The sequence below is a fragment of the Dermacentor albipictus genome, chromosome 6 (assembly GCF_038994185.2).
Source record: "Dermacentor albipictus isolate Rhodes 1998 colony chromosome 6, USDA_Dalb.pri_finalv2, whole genome shotgun sequence".
NCBI classification, from domain to species: Eukaryota; Metazoa; Arthropoda; class Arachnida; order Ixodida; family Ixodidae; genus Dermacentor; species Dermacentor albipictus.
The window spans coordinates 3,241,597-3,260,465 of NC_091826.1; the positions used below are offsets into that span (position 1 = coordinate 3,241,597).

General features: G+C 42.7%; 1 protein-coding gene across 13 annotated transcripts in view; it reads right to left on the reverse strand.

The window, feature by feature from the left end:
- Positions 1-18,869, reverse strand: part of LOC135917043 (G/T mismatch-specific thymine DNA glycosylase-like) — a 436,020-nt gene that overhangs the window by 242,332 nt on the left and 174,819 nt on the right. For all 13 annotated transcript variants that reach the window (XR_010569158.2, XR_010569159.2, XR_010569157.2 and 10 more), the window contains one exon: positions 14,135-14,267. Coding sequence is in view for 9 of the 13 variants with exons in the window: in XM_065450530.2 (XP_065306602.1) it covers positions 14,135-14,267 (133 nt within the window). In the remaining 4 variants the exon portion in view is untranslated. The remainder of the gene's footprint in view (positions 1-14,134; positions 14,268-18,869) is intronic.

Sequence of the window (18,869 nt, forward strand, 5' to 3'; positions counted from 1 at the left end):
TGGCACACTTCAACGAGCTACTCAAACTTCTCGGAACAACACGTCTTCACACTACTGCTTACCACCTGCAGTCAAATGGACTTGTTGAACGTTGCAGAAGGGTTGAAATCTGGGCCAGTTGGTACATACTTGAACGAAAAAAACCAGTCAAAAACACAAAGGACAAGAAGAGAGGTTCACACCACAACGACTGGACTATCAACTGAGGTTTATTAGAATCGGTGAGGTCATTAGAACCACCTGTGTGAGCACCACTCCTCCCTGGGGTCAGATAATGGTGCAAACTTGCCTCGCCATTGCAATGAGTGTGGTTGTTATCCTTTGTTTAGCAATGTGACGATTCTTGGTAGGGGCAAGGGCAAAGAAGAGCGAGAAATCTTGGAAGCGTACTACATCAGTTTATTAGGCGATGACTGCGTTAGTACAACCTCGGTGCGCTTACTTGAAAAAGAATTTGAATTTCTAAGTCGGTCCCGATAGAAACGTTTCTTGTCTTTTCATGCTATGTGATGAGTGATGATGCAGTTGCGCATGCTCTGCTGGCCTTGCTGGGACTACACCGATTCTAATAAACCTCAGTTGATAGTCCAGTCGTTGTGGTGTGAACCTCTCTTCTTGTCCTTTGTGTTTTTGACTGGTTTTTTCGATCTTGTTGAACGTTTTCACCAGCATCTCAAATCCTCCCTTATGGCGCATGAATTGCCAGAGAAGTGGGTTCTACATTTGCCTCTCGTCTTATATGGCATAAGAGCTGCAGTCAAGAGTGACCTAGGTTGATCCTGTGCTGAGCTAGTCTACTGCACTCACCCATGCCTTCCATGCGATTTCTTTGCCGCCACCACCCAAACACCTATACCATCTCCTGCTAACTACATTGCTGAACTGCAAGCTTTCTTCAGCCAGATAGGCCCTGTGCCTACACGTCTGCAAAAAGCATGGTCTCTGTATGCTTCTCCCGCACTCACCTCTGCTACCCACGTTTTTGTGCATAACTGTGCCATGCGGAAGCCTTTGCAGCCATACTACTCCGGACTATATTCTGTTCTCGAGTGCTGCCCGAGGACTTTTGTTGTGAACGTCAACGACCGACCAGACACAATCTCCCTGGAACGTCTCAAGCCTGTCTACATTTGAAGCACCCTCGCTATTAATATTACCAGTGTGCCATGCAACTCTGCTGCATCCCCCGATGCCGCCTTCGTGCGTGATTCCCAAGACACGTCACGTCCCGTGAATTTTCCATCATTCATAGAACTTTCCTCCTCTCCAAAGGAGGAGCCCTTCGTAGCAACAGCAGTATTGGCGTCACATCAGAATTTTTCAATTCAATTCAATTCAATTCAGTTTATTTTTCATTGATAATAATTTGTACAAAGGAACTGTTGGGCCTGTAGCCAAAGGCTAGTGTAGGCCCATAGTCATATTTGTAGTAGCAGCTACAATGTCATGCGCTTATCTAGTTTTTTAATGATACAACCTAATACAGTTAGGTGGATACATACAATCAAAAACATTACAAAAGAAAAACAGTGCATATCAATCAATGGTAATAAAACAGAACTGTCAGGAGAATACATGCATATACACAATGAAAAAACCGAGATAGCATATTATACGTAGAAGTGACACATTTGCAAGGGTCTGTGTTGAAGTGTTTAGGCTTTCTGAATAGATCCAGCACAGTATGAAACAGGTGGAGAACCAGACTGACAAAAAATCACGTACTTTTTGATAGGTATAGCTTTTTAACAGCAGACACGAAATTGTTGGCCATTTTTATCTCAAGAGGTACTGTATTCCAAATTTTAGCACCATGAAACTCAAGTAGTCGTTGGCCATACGTGTTACGAGCGATTGGTAGGTTAAAATTTATATTTGTTGCACCCCTTGTATTGCGATTAGGTGTAACAAACAGGCTTGGTGATAATGAGTGATTCCCATGTAAGATATTGTTAATCAAAATGGCGACTTTCATTTCGCATGCCAGAGATAAAGGTAATATACCGAGACGACAGAACAGCATGTCAGTATTATCATGTGGGCTTGTGTATGTCATAATGCGCAAGGCCCTTTTCTGTAACCGAAAAACGGGATCTATGTATGTTTTATATGTGCTTGACCATGATTCAGAACAGTATGTGATGTGACAGTGAAATATGGAAAAGTAAACAACTTTAAGTACGCTAAGGTCAAGATATTCCCTGCATTTTATTAATAAATAGCAAGCCGAAGCTAATTTCGCGCATATACTAGATATATGTGGTCTCCAGTTCAAGTTGCAGTCCAATAATACCCCTAAATATTTTATGTGATCGAGCTGTTCTATTGTTCCACCTAGAAGGTGAATTTGCATGCCAACTGTGTCACCCCTGGAATAACGGGAGTTGAAAACTATGTATTTAGTCTTATCTCTGTTAAGTGTTAATTTATTACAAGCAAACCAAGTTGATATGTTGGATAACTCGCTGTTTATAGTGTTCTGCAATATTCCAGGAGATTTACCTAAAAATAATAGCGTGGTATCGTCAGCGTACATGATACATTTTGATGACTTTAGTATTGTTGGGAGGTCGTTTACATACAGCGAGAACAGTATGGGCCCCAAAACTGATCCTTGCGGAACTCCTGTGACTATAGTAGTATACTGGGAAACAAAGGAGCCAAATTTTACATATTGTTTTCGACCATTTAGGTAGCTTGAAAAGAGGTCCATTGTCATTTCGCTAAAACCATAAGTCCGTAATTTTTTTAGAAGTATGGAATGACAGACCGTGTCAAATGCTTTCTTTAAATCTAAAAATAATCCTACGGCAATCTCGTTTTTGTGTAGGGCTGTGTTTATACTCTGGGTTAATTCTAACACTGCTGAAGACGTTGATCGATTGGCTCTAAATCCATGTTGGCAATCTGTTAGAAGCTTGTTTTCGTTTAGGTAGTGCTTCAGTTGAGCCGCGATTACCTTTTCAAATACAGTATTTATTATGCTAAGCACAGAGATAGGCCGATAGCTTCCAGGGTCATTGACGTCGCCATTTTTATATATAGGAGAAACTCTTGCTATCTTTAATATATCAGGGTATGTGCCTCGACTTATACAGTTATTAATTATTTTAGTGAGTACTGGCACAAGAATATCCATATTGTCTTTCAATGCTTTTACAGTAATGCCATCGTGGCCAGTAGCTTTGTAGCAAGGCATGCCTGATATAATTGAGGTTATGGTATGCTCGTCCACTTGAACCAAGGAAAAACATGCATGGATGATGGGGCAATCGACATTGCTTTCAGTAACTGGGATACGCTCCGCTAGTTTTGGGCCAATGCTAGTAAAATACGCATTAAAAGTGTCGGCGCACCTGGCATCGACATGTTCAGGAGCGATTGGTTTTTTATTTGGTTTATCAATTACTGCTTTTATGATTTCCCACATTTTTTTGGTATTGCCTTGCGCTTGTTTTATTAGGAATGCGTTGTATTCTTTTTTCCGCCTCCGGATAACAGCTACTACGTGGTTACGAGATATTCGATAATTTTGCAAATAATAGGTGTTATCTCTATTTTTTTTCCATTTTTGGTACCACCAGTCCTTTTCTTTTATTGCTGTAAGTATGGTGTTATTCATCCATGGGCGCAAAGGTTCCTCGTATTTGTTTTGTTTATATGTGGTACTCTGAGATATCATGTGGGCTAATGCATTTGTAAAGTTTGCGCATTCGATATGAGAGTCACTGCTAAATGTAGACACTCGCATTTATAGACACTCGCAGAATTTATAGACACTCGCAGAATTACGTAGACACTCGCATTTACATGAGGCAGGTGCTGCTGGCATGTGCTGGCATGGTTTAGGGTTCGAAGATGTTAAAAATACGATAAACTAAGGGATCAGTCATGTCGGTTTGTTATCTCTCATGTAAGGCCGAGACTTTACCAGTCTGTGTGGTCACTCATTGCTGCAACATGAATGATGGGTTTACTTAATCAAATGTGACAGTCATCAACAAAGCAAAAGAATAGTTGCTGACATATCACAATATTCTATACCTCACTTACAGCTAACTACTTTATAACAGAGAGAGAAGATACAAGAAAAAAAAGCTACAGAAATTCTGAGGATGGTCTACTACTGCGTAAGCATTCTTTCGCTCAGCTGTGACTTTCTCTTACTTAGTTTTGCTTACTTGCTTTCCCTAGCTTATGGGCATCTACCCATGGCCTTTCCTGTGGCAAAGAATGTTTAGGCTTTAGTAGATAATTGTCAGATTTTCTCGCTGCCTCCAGCCCCTTTAATGCAATCGTACTAATTGAGCAGGAATGCCGGGCAAAGGAGTGCTTCAATGTAGCAGCGCAGTCGAAAGCAAACACGTGCTGCTGCAGTAGCGCGTCGGGCATTGTACGAGGGGAGGGTGCATCGCCGCAATGCCATGCCACCCTCGCTCTCGCAAGCCTGTATTGTGCATGCGTTCCTTGTCCACACAAGCTGTTGCCTGCTTTCTAACTGTGCCTACGTAAGGCCCAATGAAAATATGCCAAGTGTCTCAATGCGCTAGCTTGTCTGCGAGGTGTTCATAACTCGAAGGACGCTCAGCAGCATCCAATTGGACACTGGGCCAACCCAATATCTCTAGCTGGCTCAAACCCAAATTTCTAGTTTCCCCTTCCCCCCCCCCCCCCCAATTTAACTAGGCCCACCCAAAATTGAAGTTGGCCCACGTGCAAACTTCAAGTTGGCCCACCCCTACTATAAGCTTCTCCATGCATTTTCTAAGAAACCCTATGTATCTCTATGGGTATTCCCTTTCTATACTATATTTCTGCTTGAAATTGTTCTTTGTCACTTAAAATCTACCAATCACATAGATTTACACTATAATAACAATTAAATGTCTTAACTTTGAAAATTGTGCATTTTTGTGCAGATACAAGGCATTACACTTTTTGCATGACAGGGCTGGGGAGCTCGCCAAAGAATGCTTACGCATAAAAGTTCATTACAATTGCTCTTGTCCATTAAACAACTTTTCAGGGGCCCAGTAAGTTGCAGGATCAATGTTTATTGTACAAATGTCACGAACTTGGGATATTTGGCAAGGAGCATGACACTTAAGTCTGCTTAACTAAAATAAACTCAATGCACTTCCACTCTGTGAAGAAAGATGACCAGCGAAGCTGTGTAGGTGGGCCCCTTAATGACGAACTGCACTTCTGCCGCAGGTTGGCTCGGCATTGCACTATCTTCTGGATTTTTTTCTACACACGGACACGATAGTGAGAGAAGTAGCCCTTAACACCTTCACTATAAAATTAGCCATTTGCAAAGCTATGCACACCATATGTACAGTGCTCAGCAATTCAAATGCATACTCTAACTGGATGGCGGCTGGCACTTTTTGCACCACTGGTGAGCACCGTGGGATCAGATGCAACCATACTACATCACAAGCTGTCTTGCCCTCATCAAATATCACAGTGCATTAGCTCAGTTTCCCCAGTGGCCAACGATGGCACAACAAGGCTGGCAGCCAGTACCATGAGTACCATGAGTATTTGGTGTGTCACAAAAGTGCACACAACCAAAGCGTGCGCCATGTACCACCCAAGCCAGCAAAGAACGTCGGTCCCACGTTAGCTTCGTTAGAGGGAGAGCGCATACGCCACAGACAACCAATGCGATAAACGGCAGCTAGAAACTTCTACAAGATACTCAAAGAAGAGAGAGGCGAGACAGGGCATGCACCAGAACACCCTCTCAGACCTCAACACACGGCAAGGAGTGTGAGAGAGAAGGGGACAGCCTGAGCATGCACTGACGGATGAATCACTGCGGCCGCAACCAAAGACGTGAGAAATGGCAAGAAGATTCCCACGCTTTGTTCATGCTATGTGAGCACAACTCCGTCAGAAAGCTTTAAAAACGCTGGCGAAGGCTACAAAAGCGTCGTACTTGAATCCGAGAGAATCAGACAGGAGAACTTGCCGGTGAAGAGATATGACGCATAGGTTGACCTTCTGCAGAAGAAAGGGATTCCCCGGCAAGCCGGCTGACGAGTTTCTTGAGCGTCTGCATTTCTGGAAGAAGTCCCTTCTTCGAGATTTGCCTCAAGCTACACCAAGGACGTCTGGCTCATGACCAACACGGGCGAATATGAGTGGACACTTGCTGCGTCTATTCATTCTGTACTGTACATGTTGAACTCTTAGTGCTTGTCATTAATTATTTTCCAGAGTTTTGTTAATATCCATCTGAATTGCATTGTGATGTGTTTAGCCAAAGTGTGCATGTGTGAGTGTAACTGCCTTATTTGAATGCATTTTGCTGAGTTTTGACAACTCTGGGCTCTGACTCGGTCTCTGGACAACAACCAGCGTTCGCTGGTACACCAGAAGGCCTCTTATTAATTTTCGGAGGCTGATAAGTCGGCTTTGGCATTCGGCCCGGTGTTGGCGCCTCATTCGGTGTGTGAAGAGACTTTTGTCACTAAAACATCATTATCGAAATTAGTTGCAATTCCCATTTACAGTCAACTTCCATTACACTCGAACCTCGTTATAATGAAGGGGGAGCTGAAATTAGTTACATCCATTACTTTGTTATATACATTATTGCCATTTACTCCAATATATGGGTGCACAATTGTAAACAAGCTGGCAATCACAGAGTGCTCCGATGTGCGATTGAGGATGCAAGCGAACTTCACCGCACCAGCTTGGCTCAGTCAGCTCATGGCCTCTGAGACTGCACCAATGCTATCGCGATCTCGGAGGCCATGCCCAGTTGCCAGCCCACACAGCATGCCACAGGAAGAAGGGGAAGTGCATGCACGGCCTGGCCGTGATCCCCCAGATTGTGCTGAGGAGACCTGTTTGGCAAGGCCAATGTTACTAGATAGGGGCAGTTGGGAAACTCCATGGGCTCACCACAGCAGCAAGGTGGCCCCTGGCTCTCGCCCAAAAAGAGGCAGCACTGTGATCGAGATGCCCCCTGTTCACGTGAGTTTTGCTCTGTGTCATCGACTTCATTGTCTGCTGCTGCTAGCATTTAGCTCAGGTAAACCGTCGCAGCCTTTTTCAGAACACCTCCAGTTCTCCAAAATTGATTAACGATGTGTGTTGCAAGAGGAATGTGTCACCCTGCCTTGAGCACAGTAACATTCTCACTCAAGGAGGGCAACTCTGAACTGTTTTATAGGACAGGAGGAGCTCTCAGTGTGCTGTCCGGGGCTAATGATTACAACGTGCTTACCTATCCCCGTGCTGCTTAGGTAGTGTTTACACTAACTTAAAGAGTAAATGCTCATAAACACATGAAGGGTGAATTTTTTCGCCGAGTTCTTTTTTCTTTTTAATTATGGCTCGCATGCCCACTTCTGTGATACATGAATAAATAAATTGTGTGTAGCAAGCATACAATTTATTTATTTATTTATTTACTTATTTATTCATGTATATTTTTTTATTTATTAAGAGTTGCAAGCATTACAAATGACGCAACTACTTGAGTGCTGATATGACCGCACCAACATATATGTTTTGCCAACCGCAGTTTTAAAACGCCCTTTCTTGCACATTACCGCATTTTTGTTGTGTTTGCATTAATTGTAAATGTTCTGTTTGCACTAACAAGCCTTATAAAACTTGGAGAAGTGTAGAATAAACAAGCAATACTCAACAAGGCAGAAAGAAAAGAAGGTATGCAGGAATGTGTTCGAATGAAACGCGATAATTTTAGCTGGCTATGCTTGGCGTTCAGCTTACAAAGTGCTGTTCCAGGAATTCTTTTTCTCTGAAACTGCGACAAGCCTGCCCTGGTACAGCTCAACAGAAAAAAGACCTTTTGCCTCAGAGACTGTCGCGAACAGTAATATTCACTTGCACTTGCTTATCTTCTGCATTCAAGCAAGAGAGCAGAACTGCCCAACAGTCGTCTGCTCAGACTCTGTCATGTTTGAACAGGTTGAACGCACTTGGTTTTCAAATATCTGTTTGCTAACAAAGAGCAGCAGTCTTTATTTGCAGAAGAACTCGTCTGAAAGCGTACGCTAATCATGCTGCGTCGTCTGCTGTGCAGATGGTCTCACGTGACCTCGTCCCGGTGACAGATTGGAGCCACTTTTTCGAGAGAGTTTTCCAACTGACCTCATCTGGTAACACTGGGCAAGGCCCAATTGTGGCAGCCTGTACAGCGCACCGCTGAGAAAAGAGAAGTGAATGCACTAAGCTTTTGCACCGCCACACAGCATGGTGCAACTCGTGCAGGCTTGTGCGTGACCCCCAAGATTGAGTCGAGGAGATCTCGAAGGCCATGCTTAGCTGTGCCTACCTGCGCAGCTCGCCATGCAGAAATAAATGCACACGTCTTTGGCACCGCTGCCCTTAGCAGCGCAGCATGGTATGGCTCGCGTAGCCAGGCACGCCCAAGGAAGAGAAGTCAGTGGACAAGTTGTGAGCTAATAGTGAGCTGCTACTTCAGCACAGGTGCACAGCTATGCGCAGTCGTGAGAAAGAGCAGTGTTGCTCGATGGCATATTAAACGCAGGAATGCAGCAGTTCTGAACTGCCGTGGCAAACAAGTGCCGAACCCTGCAGAAAGTGATGTATTCGGCGCACAACAGTAGAGTATTTCTGGGCTTTGGAGACGAATCTAGTTCTTTATGTCCATTGGTAGGACAATTTCACTTCGTTAAAATGAGGCTTTAAATACATGGATCTCATGGGGATTTCAAGGGGAATTTAATTTACTTATTTATATTCATTATTTCGTTATAACTAGGTTCGAGTGCGTATAATCTTGATGGAACTGGATCGAAATTATCTGGTGGTCCGAATTAGAAGAGGCATTAAAAAACACCGCAAGAAACTACTTCTTCATTTAGCAGTATTTGCCAAATATTATTGCATCCTCAAATCAAGCGTGCACTTAGTTTTTACGGATTACTATTAGTACAAAAACAATGTCCACCCAAATCTAACGTGCACCAAATTTTATAACTCACACAAAGGAAGTAGCTTGCCTCCGATTCTGGCAATCACAAATAAGATGAAATCTGTAGTTTACTTTCACGTAATGAAAATAATTTACACTTAATGTCCATCGTCGCAAATCTCTCAAGCAGCTTTTTATCACTGTGTACAAACTACAACGTACCTTCTGTATGGTCCATTGTGTTTGATAATCTGCAGCTCTTGAACAACTCCATAAGTATAGCAAACAAGAAAATGACCTACATCTGGACTAACCTTTTTGCCAGTTTGTCCTACATTGTATGAAAGTCTCTGGAGCACAGAAAACATGTGACACAACTAGGTTGCTGCTAGCTTAGCATGTAAAATAACTTGTCTTTTGAATGAGCCTATGCTTAATAAGCCTGAAAATGGTTCATCATTAATGCAATTCTAAGCAAAAGCTTATTCTGCCGCCATCTTGTGATGGCAAAATGCTGATAATGCTGGTTCTGGTATGCCGTTACATGCTGTGAATGCCGTTTTGTGCGTGTGCAGGGATGTTATGGACCACTATATTATAAAAAAGAAAGATGCATATTAAAATCGAGTAAAATCATTAATTATTCATTGTGAGCATTGCCATTTTCGCTTCGGTAGGAGACATCCACTCAATTATTGTCTCCTAAGCTCCTAAGGTGAGGGTTACCATTACAATCAGGAGCATGCATGCTGACTAGTCAAGCTCGAATTATCCAGCGAAAACCCATTTCAGGGTCAACATAACCAAAGTTTGGACCCATAGAAATGTATGGGTGACAATCAGCACCTTCAGTCAGAGTCGAATTAATGGAAGCCTACTGTATTATCATTCTGAGCTTTGAAGATGCACAACCTATTGCAGTTAAACCTCTATATAACAATCTTCAATATTGCAAAATTCTCTATATAATGCAGTATTTATCTTTTCATAACCTCTTGTTCATAGCACACCATATATTTAGAACCTCATTTAACAAAGTGTGCTTGTATGCAATTTCAATATAATGAAATTTCGCTTCCACCGCAAAGGAATGTAGAACACGCAAAAGCGTGGCTGGTTTTAGTTCGTACCGCCAATGTGAAGGTACTGCCAACGTGGCATGAAACAGTATCATTCATCACCAGCTACTAAATCCATGGAAACAAATTGTTTTCTCATTTAAATTTGCTTTTTTCGATTGCCCGATAATTCTGAAAATTCTGCAGCCCTTTTCCATGTCGAATCGAATAGGTGGTGGCGTTTTGGTGGCAGTGCAAAAAAATCTTTTCGCCACACGTATTCACCTTGACACTTTTTTAGAGTGTGTGTGGGTTTCCATGAAACATAAAGCAGGCCTAATAATCATTGGTGCTTTTTATCGACCTCCTGACATGGGCAATACGTTTTCTCGTGAATTCCAACGGCTCCTTGAAATCATTGCTGTTCGTTTTTCTAAATCTCTAGTACTAATTTTCGGTGATTTTAATTTCCCCGAAGTTGATTGGGCTAACCTTTCAACAGCAACCTACCTATCTGAGGCCCACACTTTCCTGCAGTCATGTCTCGACTTTTCTTTAACACAGCTTATCACCCGTCCTACGCGATCTTCGGCTACATCCGCTAATATTTTAGATCTGGTATTAACCACTGATCCTGACGTGTGCTTCGACTTAACTCATCAAGATGGGCTATCTGACCATGATATAATAACAGGCAGTCTTGCAGTTTCCCTTCCAAGACGTCCGTGCCCTGATAAGTACATCCGATGTTACAATCGAGCGGATTTTGACAGCATAAACTCCGCGCTATCTGACTTCTCTTTACATTTCCTCAATAGATGCCAATTTCAAACCATTGAACACAACCGGGCTGAACTTAAAACCACTCTTACTGAACTAATTAATCGATTCGTCCCTCTAACAAAAATAGCCTGCACCCCGACAGCCCCGTGGTTTACCGTAAAGCTTCGGCACCTTAATAATAAGAAAAAGCGTTTATATCGTAAAGCCGATAAAGCCCGCGACTCAGATTCCTGGCACCGTTATAAGACCTGCGATAAGCAATATCAGTTACTGCTAAAATCATCTAAACGACATTTTTTTGCCCATGACCTATATTCTATGCTCACTAACAATCCTCAACGTTTTTGGCGCGTAATAAACCCGAAGAGCTATCTTGATTTAACTCTAGTCGATGAGCACGGTGATATGGTCCACCACTCGAAATGTGCTGATTTATTGAATAGCGCATTTTCATCTGCATTTACACAGGAAGACACCATACCTTCACCAAACCTTGTCAATCTCATTAACATATCAATGCCAGAAATAATTGTTAGCGAAGCAGGTATTTCTTCTTTACTAAATAAACTTAAAGTTTCTTCCACCTCTGATCACACTGGCATTAATAATAAAGTGTTAAAGCATTTGTCACCTAGTTTATCACCTATATTATGTGAACTCTTCTCGCAGTCTTTATCAACTAACACTATTCCGCACGATTGGAAGGTGGAAAAGTCATACCCATTTTTAAGTCCGGAGACCGAACTCACCCATTAAATTACCGCCCCATCTCCTTAACTAGAACTATTTGTAAATTACTTGAACACATCTTGTATACTGAAATCATTAACTACTTAGAAGAGCACAAAATTATTGTTGATTACCAACATGGCTTTCGTCGTGGTTATTCATGCGAAACACAGTTAGCCGGCTTTTACATGATATACATTCATACCTAGACCTAGGGTTTCAAGTTGATGCTATCTTCCTGGATTTCTCGAAAGCTTTCGATCGCGTTGCTCACCATAGACTAATACTGAAGCTAATGAACCTTAACATACACCCAACCGTTATTGGATGGATTAAGGATTTCCTCTCATCCAGAGTACAATATGCGTCTGTTAACACCAGTAATTCCTCTTTTACCAAAGTAACCTCCGGTGTTCCGCAGGGCAGCGTTCTTGGCCCTTTACTTTTCTTAATCTATATTAATGACCTGCCTAACTGTGTGACTTCCCACATCAGACTTTTTGCCGATGACTGCGTAATATATCGATTAATTTCATGCGACAATGACACAGATATTCTTCAAACCGATCTTAACGCTATTAACACATGGTGTTCAACATGGCTAATGACTCTTAATACAGCTAAAACGAAGTTATTATCTTTTACTAGGCGCAACCACCGTATTCCAACATAGTATGTAATATCTAACAACATAATTGAACTGACAACTTCATATAAGTACCTTGGTGTTCACTTACAGTCTGATCTAACGTGGCATCATCACATCCGCCTGACGTTGGCATCAGCTAACCGCTCTTTAGGCCTCCTCAAACGCAACCTTAAGCATGCTCCAGCTAAACTACGCAGACTAGCATACATCACATTAATACGCCCCAAAATCGAGTATGCATCAGCCATCTGGGATCCTTTTCAAACATATATCACCCAAGAAATCAAATCACTGCAAAACCGCGTGGTCCGTTTCATTTTTTCTGATTATTCACCCTATACTAGCATTTCAGCACTAAAAGCTCGCGCTCAACTTGACGACTTATCGCATCGCCGCAGAATTGGCCGCTTCTCACTGCTGCACAAACCTTATCATCATCCGCACCTTCACCGTATCTTCGAACCAGCGACAGCCTTCTTTCCACGCACAGACCATATCTTCAAGATAAAACGCATCAGTTATCGCTCAGCTAACTATGCTAAGTCCTTTGTTCCCCGAACAATTGTTGCATGGAATAACCTACCATCACACATTGCTACTCAAACTGATTTCGCAACCTTTCAGGAACTTTTACGCAATAGTTACGTGTAAACATCCATCATGTACCGTTTCTTCATACGTTGTTCAGTGTATATATTGTTTTGATCATTTGTCTTACCATTCTGCGTGCACATTGTACAAGTCAATTCATGTCTCATTAATTTGTTAACGTGACAACTGACGCAGTTTCGAGCAACAGCCCATTTTACTTCTTTTACATTGTACCTATTTAATTCCCTTAATTTATTTTCTCAGACAGTTTTGTATTTTCTGAGTTTCACTTGCCTAATGTATTTCGTATTTTGTTTTACTTCTGTCTTTTGCTAAATATCGTACTTTTCTATAACTTTTGTGTTTTCTTTTGTAAAAATTTTGTATAACTTTTGTGTACTTCAGTTGTTTTTTTCCGTAACGCGCAAAGCTCACATTTTTTTCATGTATCTGTACCCCCTATGTAATACCCCTTCGGGGGCCTTTAGGGGTATTATGAAATAAATAAAAAAAAAGAAAAATTTATCGACAACTCTGCTTACTTGCATAAAGGTCAAATTTCAGTACAATAGAATTTCGATTTAACAAAGCAAATTGCCGATTTTACCTCTTTAGTTACATCAAGGTTTAACTGTAATTCGTTGCAACTCCTACTTATTATAATATTGAGCTTTGAATCCTATCACACTCTGCTGCAACTGTGCCCTTCCCATGCTTGTTCCACAAGTTCTGGACAGCAGAGATTGCAGCTAGCCATGGTGAAATGGTTCAACAACAGTCCCTCTTCCTAGCTGCTAAAAACACAGCGCCACTTTTGTACTGCTATCCACGAGATTGTACACTGAAAAGAAAAACATGGCAGTACCCTACATGAGAGGAATCAGTGAAGCACTCTGAAGAACCTTTAGCGAATATACAGTGGGAAAACTATGCAATACTGATGAGAAAGCTGAAGCAAAAGGTTTTTTAAATTTCATGACACAGGGGCAACATACCCAGCAAACATTGAGATGTGGCAAGGCTGGGTACGTCAGAACAAGAGCCAAACATCATCACGTGGGCATCAAGAAGCACAATATCAGCTCATACTTGTTGGAGGAACATCATAAGAACACTATAACCACTTCAATGACTGGGATTCCACTTCTGTAATAAGGACAGAAAAGCATGCTTCTTTGCATTTGTTTTTATACATGTTATCAACTACCCATACAATTCTCTAGCTCGAAAAGTCCAAGCTGTGAAACATTTCTGGTTTCATAATTCAGTTAGGACTGTCAGCTATTTCCACCTGGGATTAAGACATCAAAAATATGTCCAACATTTTCATCACGTGTCTTAGACTCAGTTCTCGACTCCATGGTTTGTACCAGGGTTAGAATGTTGTTTGTTCCTTCTGACCTGGATAAATCAGCACTGCTTCGTGTTGTGCGAGCCACAATGTTGGTGAAGCCAATGCCATACTGGATAAGTTTGAAGTCATCCACAGCCGTCATGGGCTCGGGAATGAGGCCAGCCAAGAAGAGGCAGCGCCCTGCATGAAAGAATGCACCAGTCCAAAATAGTCACATTCCACTACAGGGGGAGGTGCAGAACCCTGGAGGGACAATAATAAATCTTTTCTGTCACATAAATGGACCTCTAGTTCTCCATTATAGTGAAGCACGGTCCAACACATAAAATGGGGAAGGTAGACATTTGGGAGAAGGTAGATATTTGGGCGATTTGGTATAAATGTATGGTAAAATGAGGGTGTGGTCGCGTCCTTCCCCATCCTTGTCTTTTCACGCTACCCTCATTTTATCACTAGATGGAGGAGTATGCAGCACTGAATAAAATGCAACTGTAATGACATTAATAGGCACTGGCCATCAATTAATTTCTTTTTCAGAAAAATGTCACCATGCAGCAAGCCAAAAAGCGCATGTCAAACCTCCTTTGACATCAGTATGCCCCAGTCATATGGCTTTAAGAAGAAACCAACCTCCCCATAAATGTTACCTTCAGCATTCTTGATGCTGTTATCACCATTTTTCAAAATTTTCTACTCCGCTGGGGCAACTGGCCCAAAACCATGTGCCTCCATCAAATGCGAGAGCCAACGAGAAAGAGCGTGCTGTGCGCAGCATGCGCAGCCAGTGTGCGAGGAGAAACGAGGAGGGGAGCGCACCAAGGAGGAGAGTGTCGTTACTTTCAAATTATCAAGGGGCTTTATGCGAGGAAACTTCAAGGCGGGCATTTCTTTTTTTATAAATAAAAAGCAGACACTGTCATAACTTCTGATGATGTGAGAAGTCGTTAATCTTGATTACAAGACAAACAAGAGTACAAAAATATACAAAAAGTGTAAGAAGTCGCAAAAGGTTTATAATGTTCAACTAATATTATTACAAATAAACCAGTTTTTTTTTAAAATGATGGCAAAAATACAAATGCCAACACCACCTGAGAGCAATGCAAATACTACGAGCATGCATTATGAACAAAATATTTTAATGGCCCCAAACGACGAAAATTCAGCAATATGCATTCCTCTCAGTTGCCATTGCATATGGCTGCTCATTAGCATAATTCCCGTTGCTCGTCGCACCACAAATTATGGCGAAAAGTCTCTACAATGGCAGCCCAGCACAACATCACGCAACATCAGACAGCCCTTTACGATACGGCCCTTCCTGTGACACTCCCCACGAGATATTCCTTCAGCCAATCAGCAAGCTGACATGGCGGCTATCATGAACCACCACCATATATTCACTAAATTGTACATGCATTGCAAGGGCTTCTGCATGCTACCGATCACTTTCTTGTTAAAACACTAATGTCACAATATAGCTGCTGAACACCAGAAAAAAGTATCAGTAGTAGCTAAAATTTGCAGCTCCATGTCATGTTTCATCATGTTGATGAAAACGCTAAATTGCATTTTCCAAAACTTCCGGCTGTTTCATGACAAAAATTTCATGGCACGTGAACTCTTGACAGCCAATCAGAAAGTCGACGTGGTGGATATTGGCGGCCGTGCAGCCACCATGCGTGTAGAGAATAGAGCGGTGGGAATATTTTGAGTGGTGTGCGAACAGCGACGCCTCATCGTGCTGAGAGCAGCACATTGACAACTTGCGTGTCTTTCGGCCATCCTCCGAGAGATGGCGCTATATGTTCGGGGCTGCCAGCTCATTCCAAAGGGTAAAGTCACATCAACATCACATCATCATTCGCGTTCGTTGTATGCAGTTGCATGTACTTCTGTGCTTTGTGCTGGTATACATGTGTTGCTTTTGCACGGTTTTTTGCGGTATGTATCGTTTTGTGAACCTGTTCACCCATTTATTTTTTACCCTGACAATCAAAACAAATACGAACGAGACCAAACCAACCAAACCAAACAAGCGTGAGTGAGCTGACGCAAGGAGACAGTACGAAATGAGCAGTCTGGCATGTCCGCATGACACCGGTTTCCCGCGCGCACATCACTGAAGGGGCTGCTCATTGGTTTCCGCCGTTCAGGGCTCGCATCTTTCATCTACCACTCCGCATTTGCTCTTTTATCTTTCATTGTGCTCATTCGCTGATGGCCCCAACACGAGCGCACTATCTTACAGAAACTGCTTGAAGCACACGCAAAACCTGTACGCTGGGATGGGCTCCGTTCCCACACCTCTCATAATATTCCTACACCATGAGCTATAGTACAATATAATAGAGCCCCAGAAGTGGAAAATCGAAGAAGCCCGCTATCACATCATTTCTGAAGTATACGTCTGTGCCATTGATTGGCCAAAGTGCACACACCCGTCGCGTGCCTCGCTCCTATTGGTCTGGCGCTGTTTGTTGTGCTGATTCCTGCACACTTGACCACTGTCACGTTTCGTTGCATTTCTTTCACTATCTCTGTGGTTTCATCACGCCATTGTTTACGTTTGTTCACTGCTTGCTTCTTGACAACGTTTAATAAGGTATCTTTTTCGCTTCCAATGGCTGGAGGAGACCATCATCTCAAGTTTACTATGTGTCAAGCATTTGGCAAAATGCGAATGCAGCCATGGAACACACCACGGAAAACGGCTAGGCCTGTCATGCTCCCAGAGTTGCTGGTCCGCCTAGAGATTCTGCCGGATCAAGTTCCAAGCTGCAAACTGGCACATCTAGCATCAACACTTCATCCGCCCACATCTCACGTGTTGTTGCATGTTGGCACAGACCACATAGACGCTGTTTTCTTCACCATTAAAGAAAGTAGCGAGCTCGCAGCGATCGCTAGTAAGCCAAAAACGTGCCTGGTGTCGCATTCGCAGTCTGCAACGAAGCGAAAGTTTGCGCTGTTAGGTGTCGACATGAAAGAGGACATCAACTACAGCAGAACTGAATTTGCAATCGTGGATTTACCCATCATACAAGTGTTTCTTGGAATCATGCTGTGTCCCGGGTGCAGCAAGAAAGTGGTGATGCTTTCAAAGGACCTCGCCAAGAAGTATGGGCTCTGGGTGGCAAGGCTTCTTTTGCACATTTTTGCAGAAGGATGTTTATTTAACTCAAAGGGGACCATTCAAAAATGCCTTTGAAAAGTCACGAGCGAAGATAGTGATCCAGGAGAGCAGGCCCGGTCTCTACTGTGGCCCTACTGCTCCCCCAGAAACTTCAATGAAGCTTGTGCTGGAGTGATCCACCTGTGGCATGCGCAAATGGTGTGTAAAAGCCTTGCAAAGGATTGTCGGAGGTTTCACATGTCCAATAAGGGTCACACAAACAGAAATGCTGTGACAAGCAAGCTTGCAAGAGGCACAGGCCAGCAACAGACTCTGCCTACAATCCTGGGCTACTATAGGTCTAGGTGAGACCTGTGCTTAATGCACAATTATGTGAATCTGCAAAAAAGATTTTTTCTGTTAATTTGAATTCTGGAATTTTACATGCCAAAACCAGGATATAATTCTGATTAATGTTGACCACCTGGGGTGCACTACAACACAAGTACATGAACTTTTTTTTGCATTTAGAAATGTGGCCACCACTGTTGGGATTTCATCCAGATTTTTTGTTGTGTCCATAAATTTTATGCAAAGGACATATTTTGTTGTGGCCAAGAGCTTTGTGCAACTTTATTTGCACAGGGATGCCATTTGTGTGCCCTCTGTTCAACAAGGAACTAAAATAGAAACATGAAGGGGTTGGTGCTAGCTTTCTTGCATTGCTTCCAATGACTATGCGCAATGCTGCAACCAATACCTCAGTGTTCTTTTTGTACAGTTGGCACATATATGTCATGAACTTGCTGCTGAAGGTTGGGGCTACATAGTGATGCAATTCGCACTGCTGTATTGCTAGGCCAATAAAAGTTATAGTGAACAGAAAGTTCAGATTTTTACTTCTCAGTTTCATTTTTTTGGACATCACACACTGCCTTACGGAGCATCTTCGCACATTCTTTGTAAGTACCAGTAAAATGTTAGGTATCAATATATTCGTACTGAATGTATCTAGCCAGTGATACTATTTATTAATTTCCACGAAGTATAAGTCAAACTTAGCAAAAATGTTGCGATCAAGTTTGCATCTGTTTTTTCATGCTCTATGTGCACTGAGAACAAAAACCCGCGATTATTATAAATATATTGACACGTGTACTTATCTTTATCGAGCGACCACGTTTCGCCGCCTAACAAATGTAATCGCACAGTGCGGGACGCGCCTGGATGTATCCGAAGTCTCTGGAAAGTTATCGATGCTTCTGCCCGGCTGTCTGTTGTTGCCGAACCTTGTGCTATCAGATTTCATCGCGTGACGCGAATGGTGTAGAACTTTGTGGAAGGCACGCGGGTCCCAACGATTAGTCTGGAACATTCGACGACTGTTGTATAAAAGCCGACGTGCTTGACCCGCTGATCAGATTTCCGACGATCGCCGATTGTGTTCGCCGCTATCGTTGTGCTATAAGTGTAGCCTGTTTTGTGGACACAGGTTCGCCCAATAAAATTTAGTTTTGTCGTTCACAGTGTTGCTACTGTGTGCTTCAACATCGCCACCGCGTGACATCTGGTGGAGGTGCTTGTGCGTTCATCTACCAAACGCTCCCGTAAAGCCGCGATCCAAGCCCGAAGCCCGAGGACAAAACTAACATCGCCCAAGACCAGCG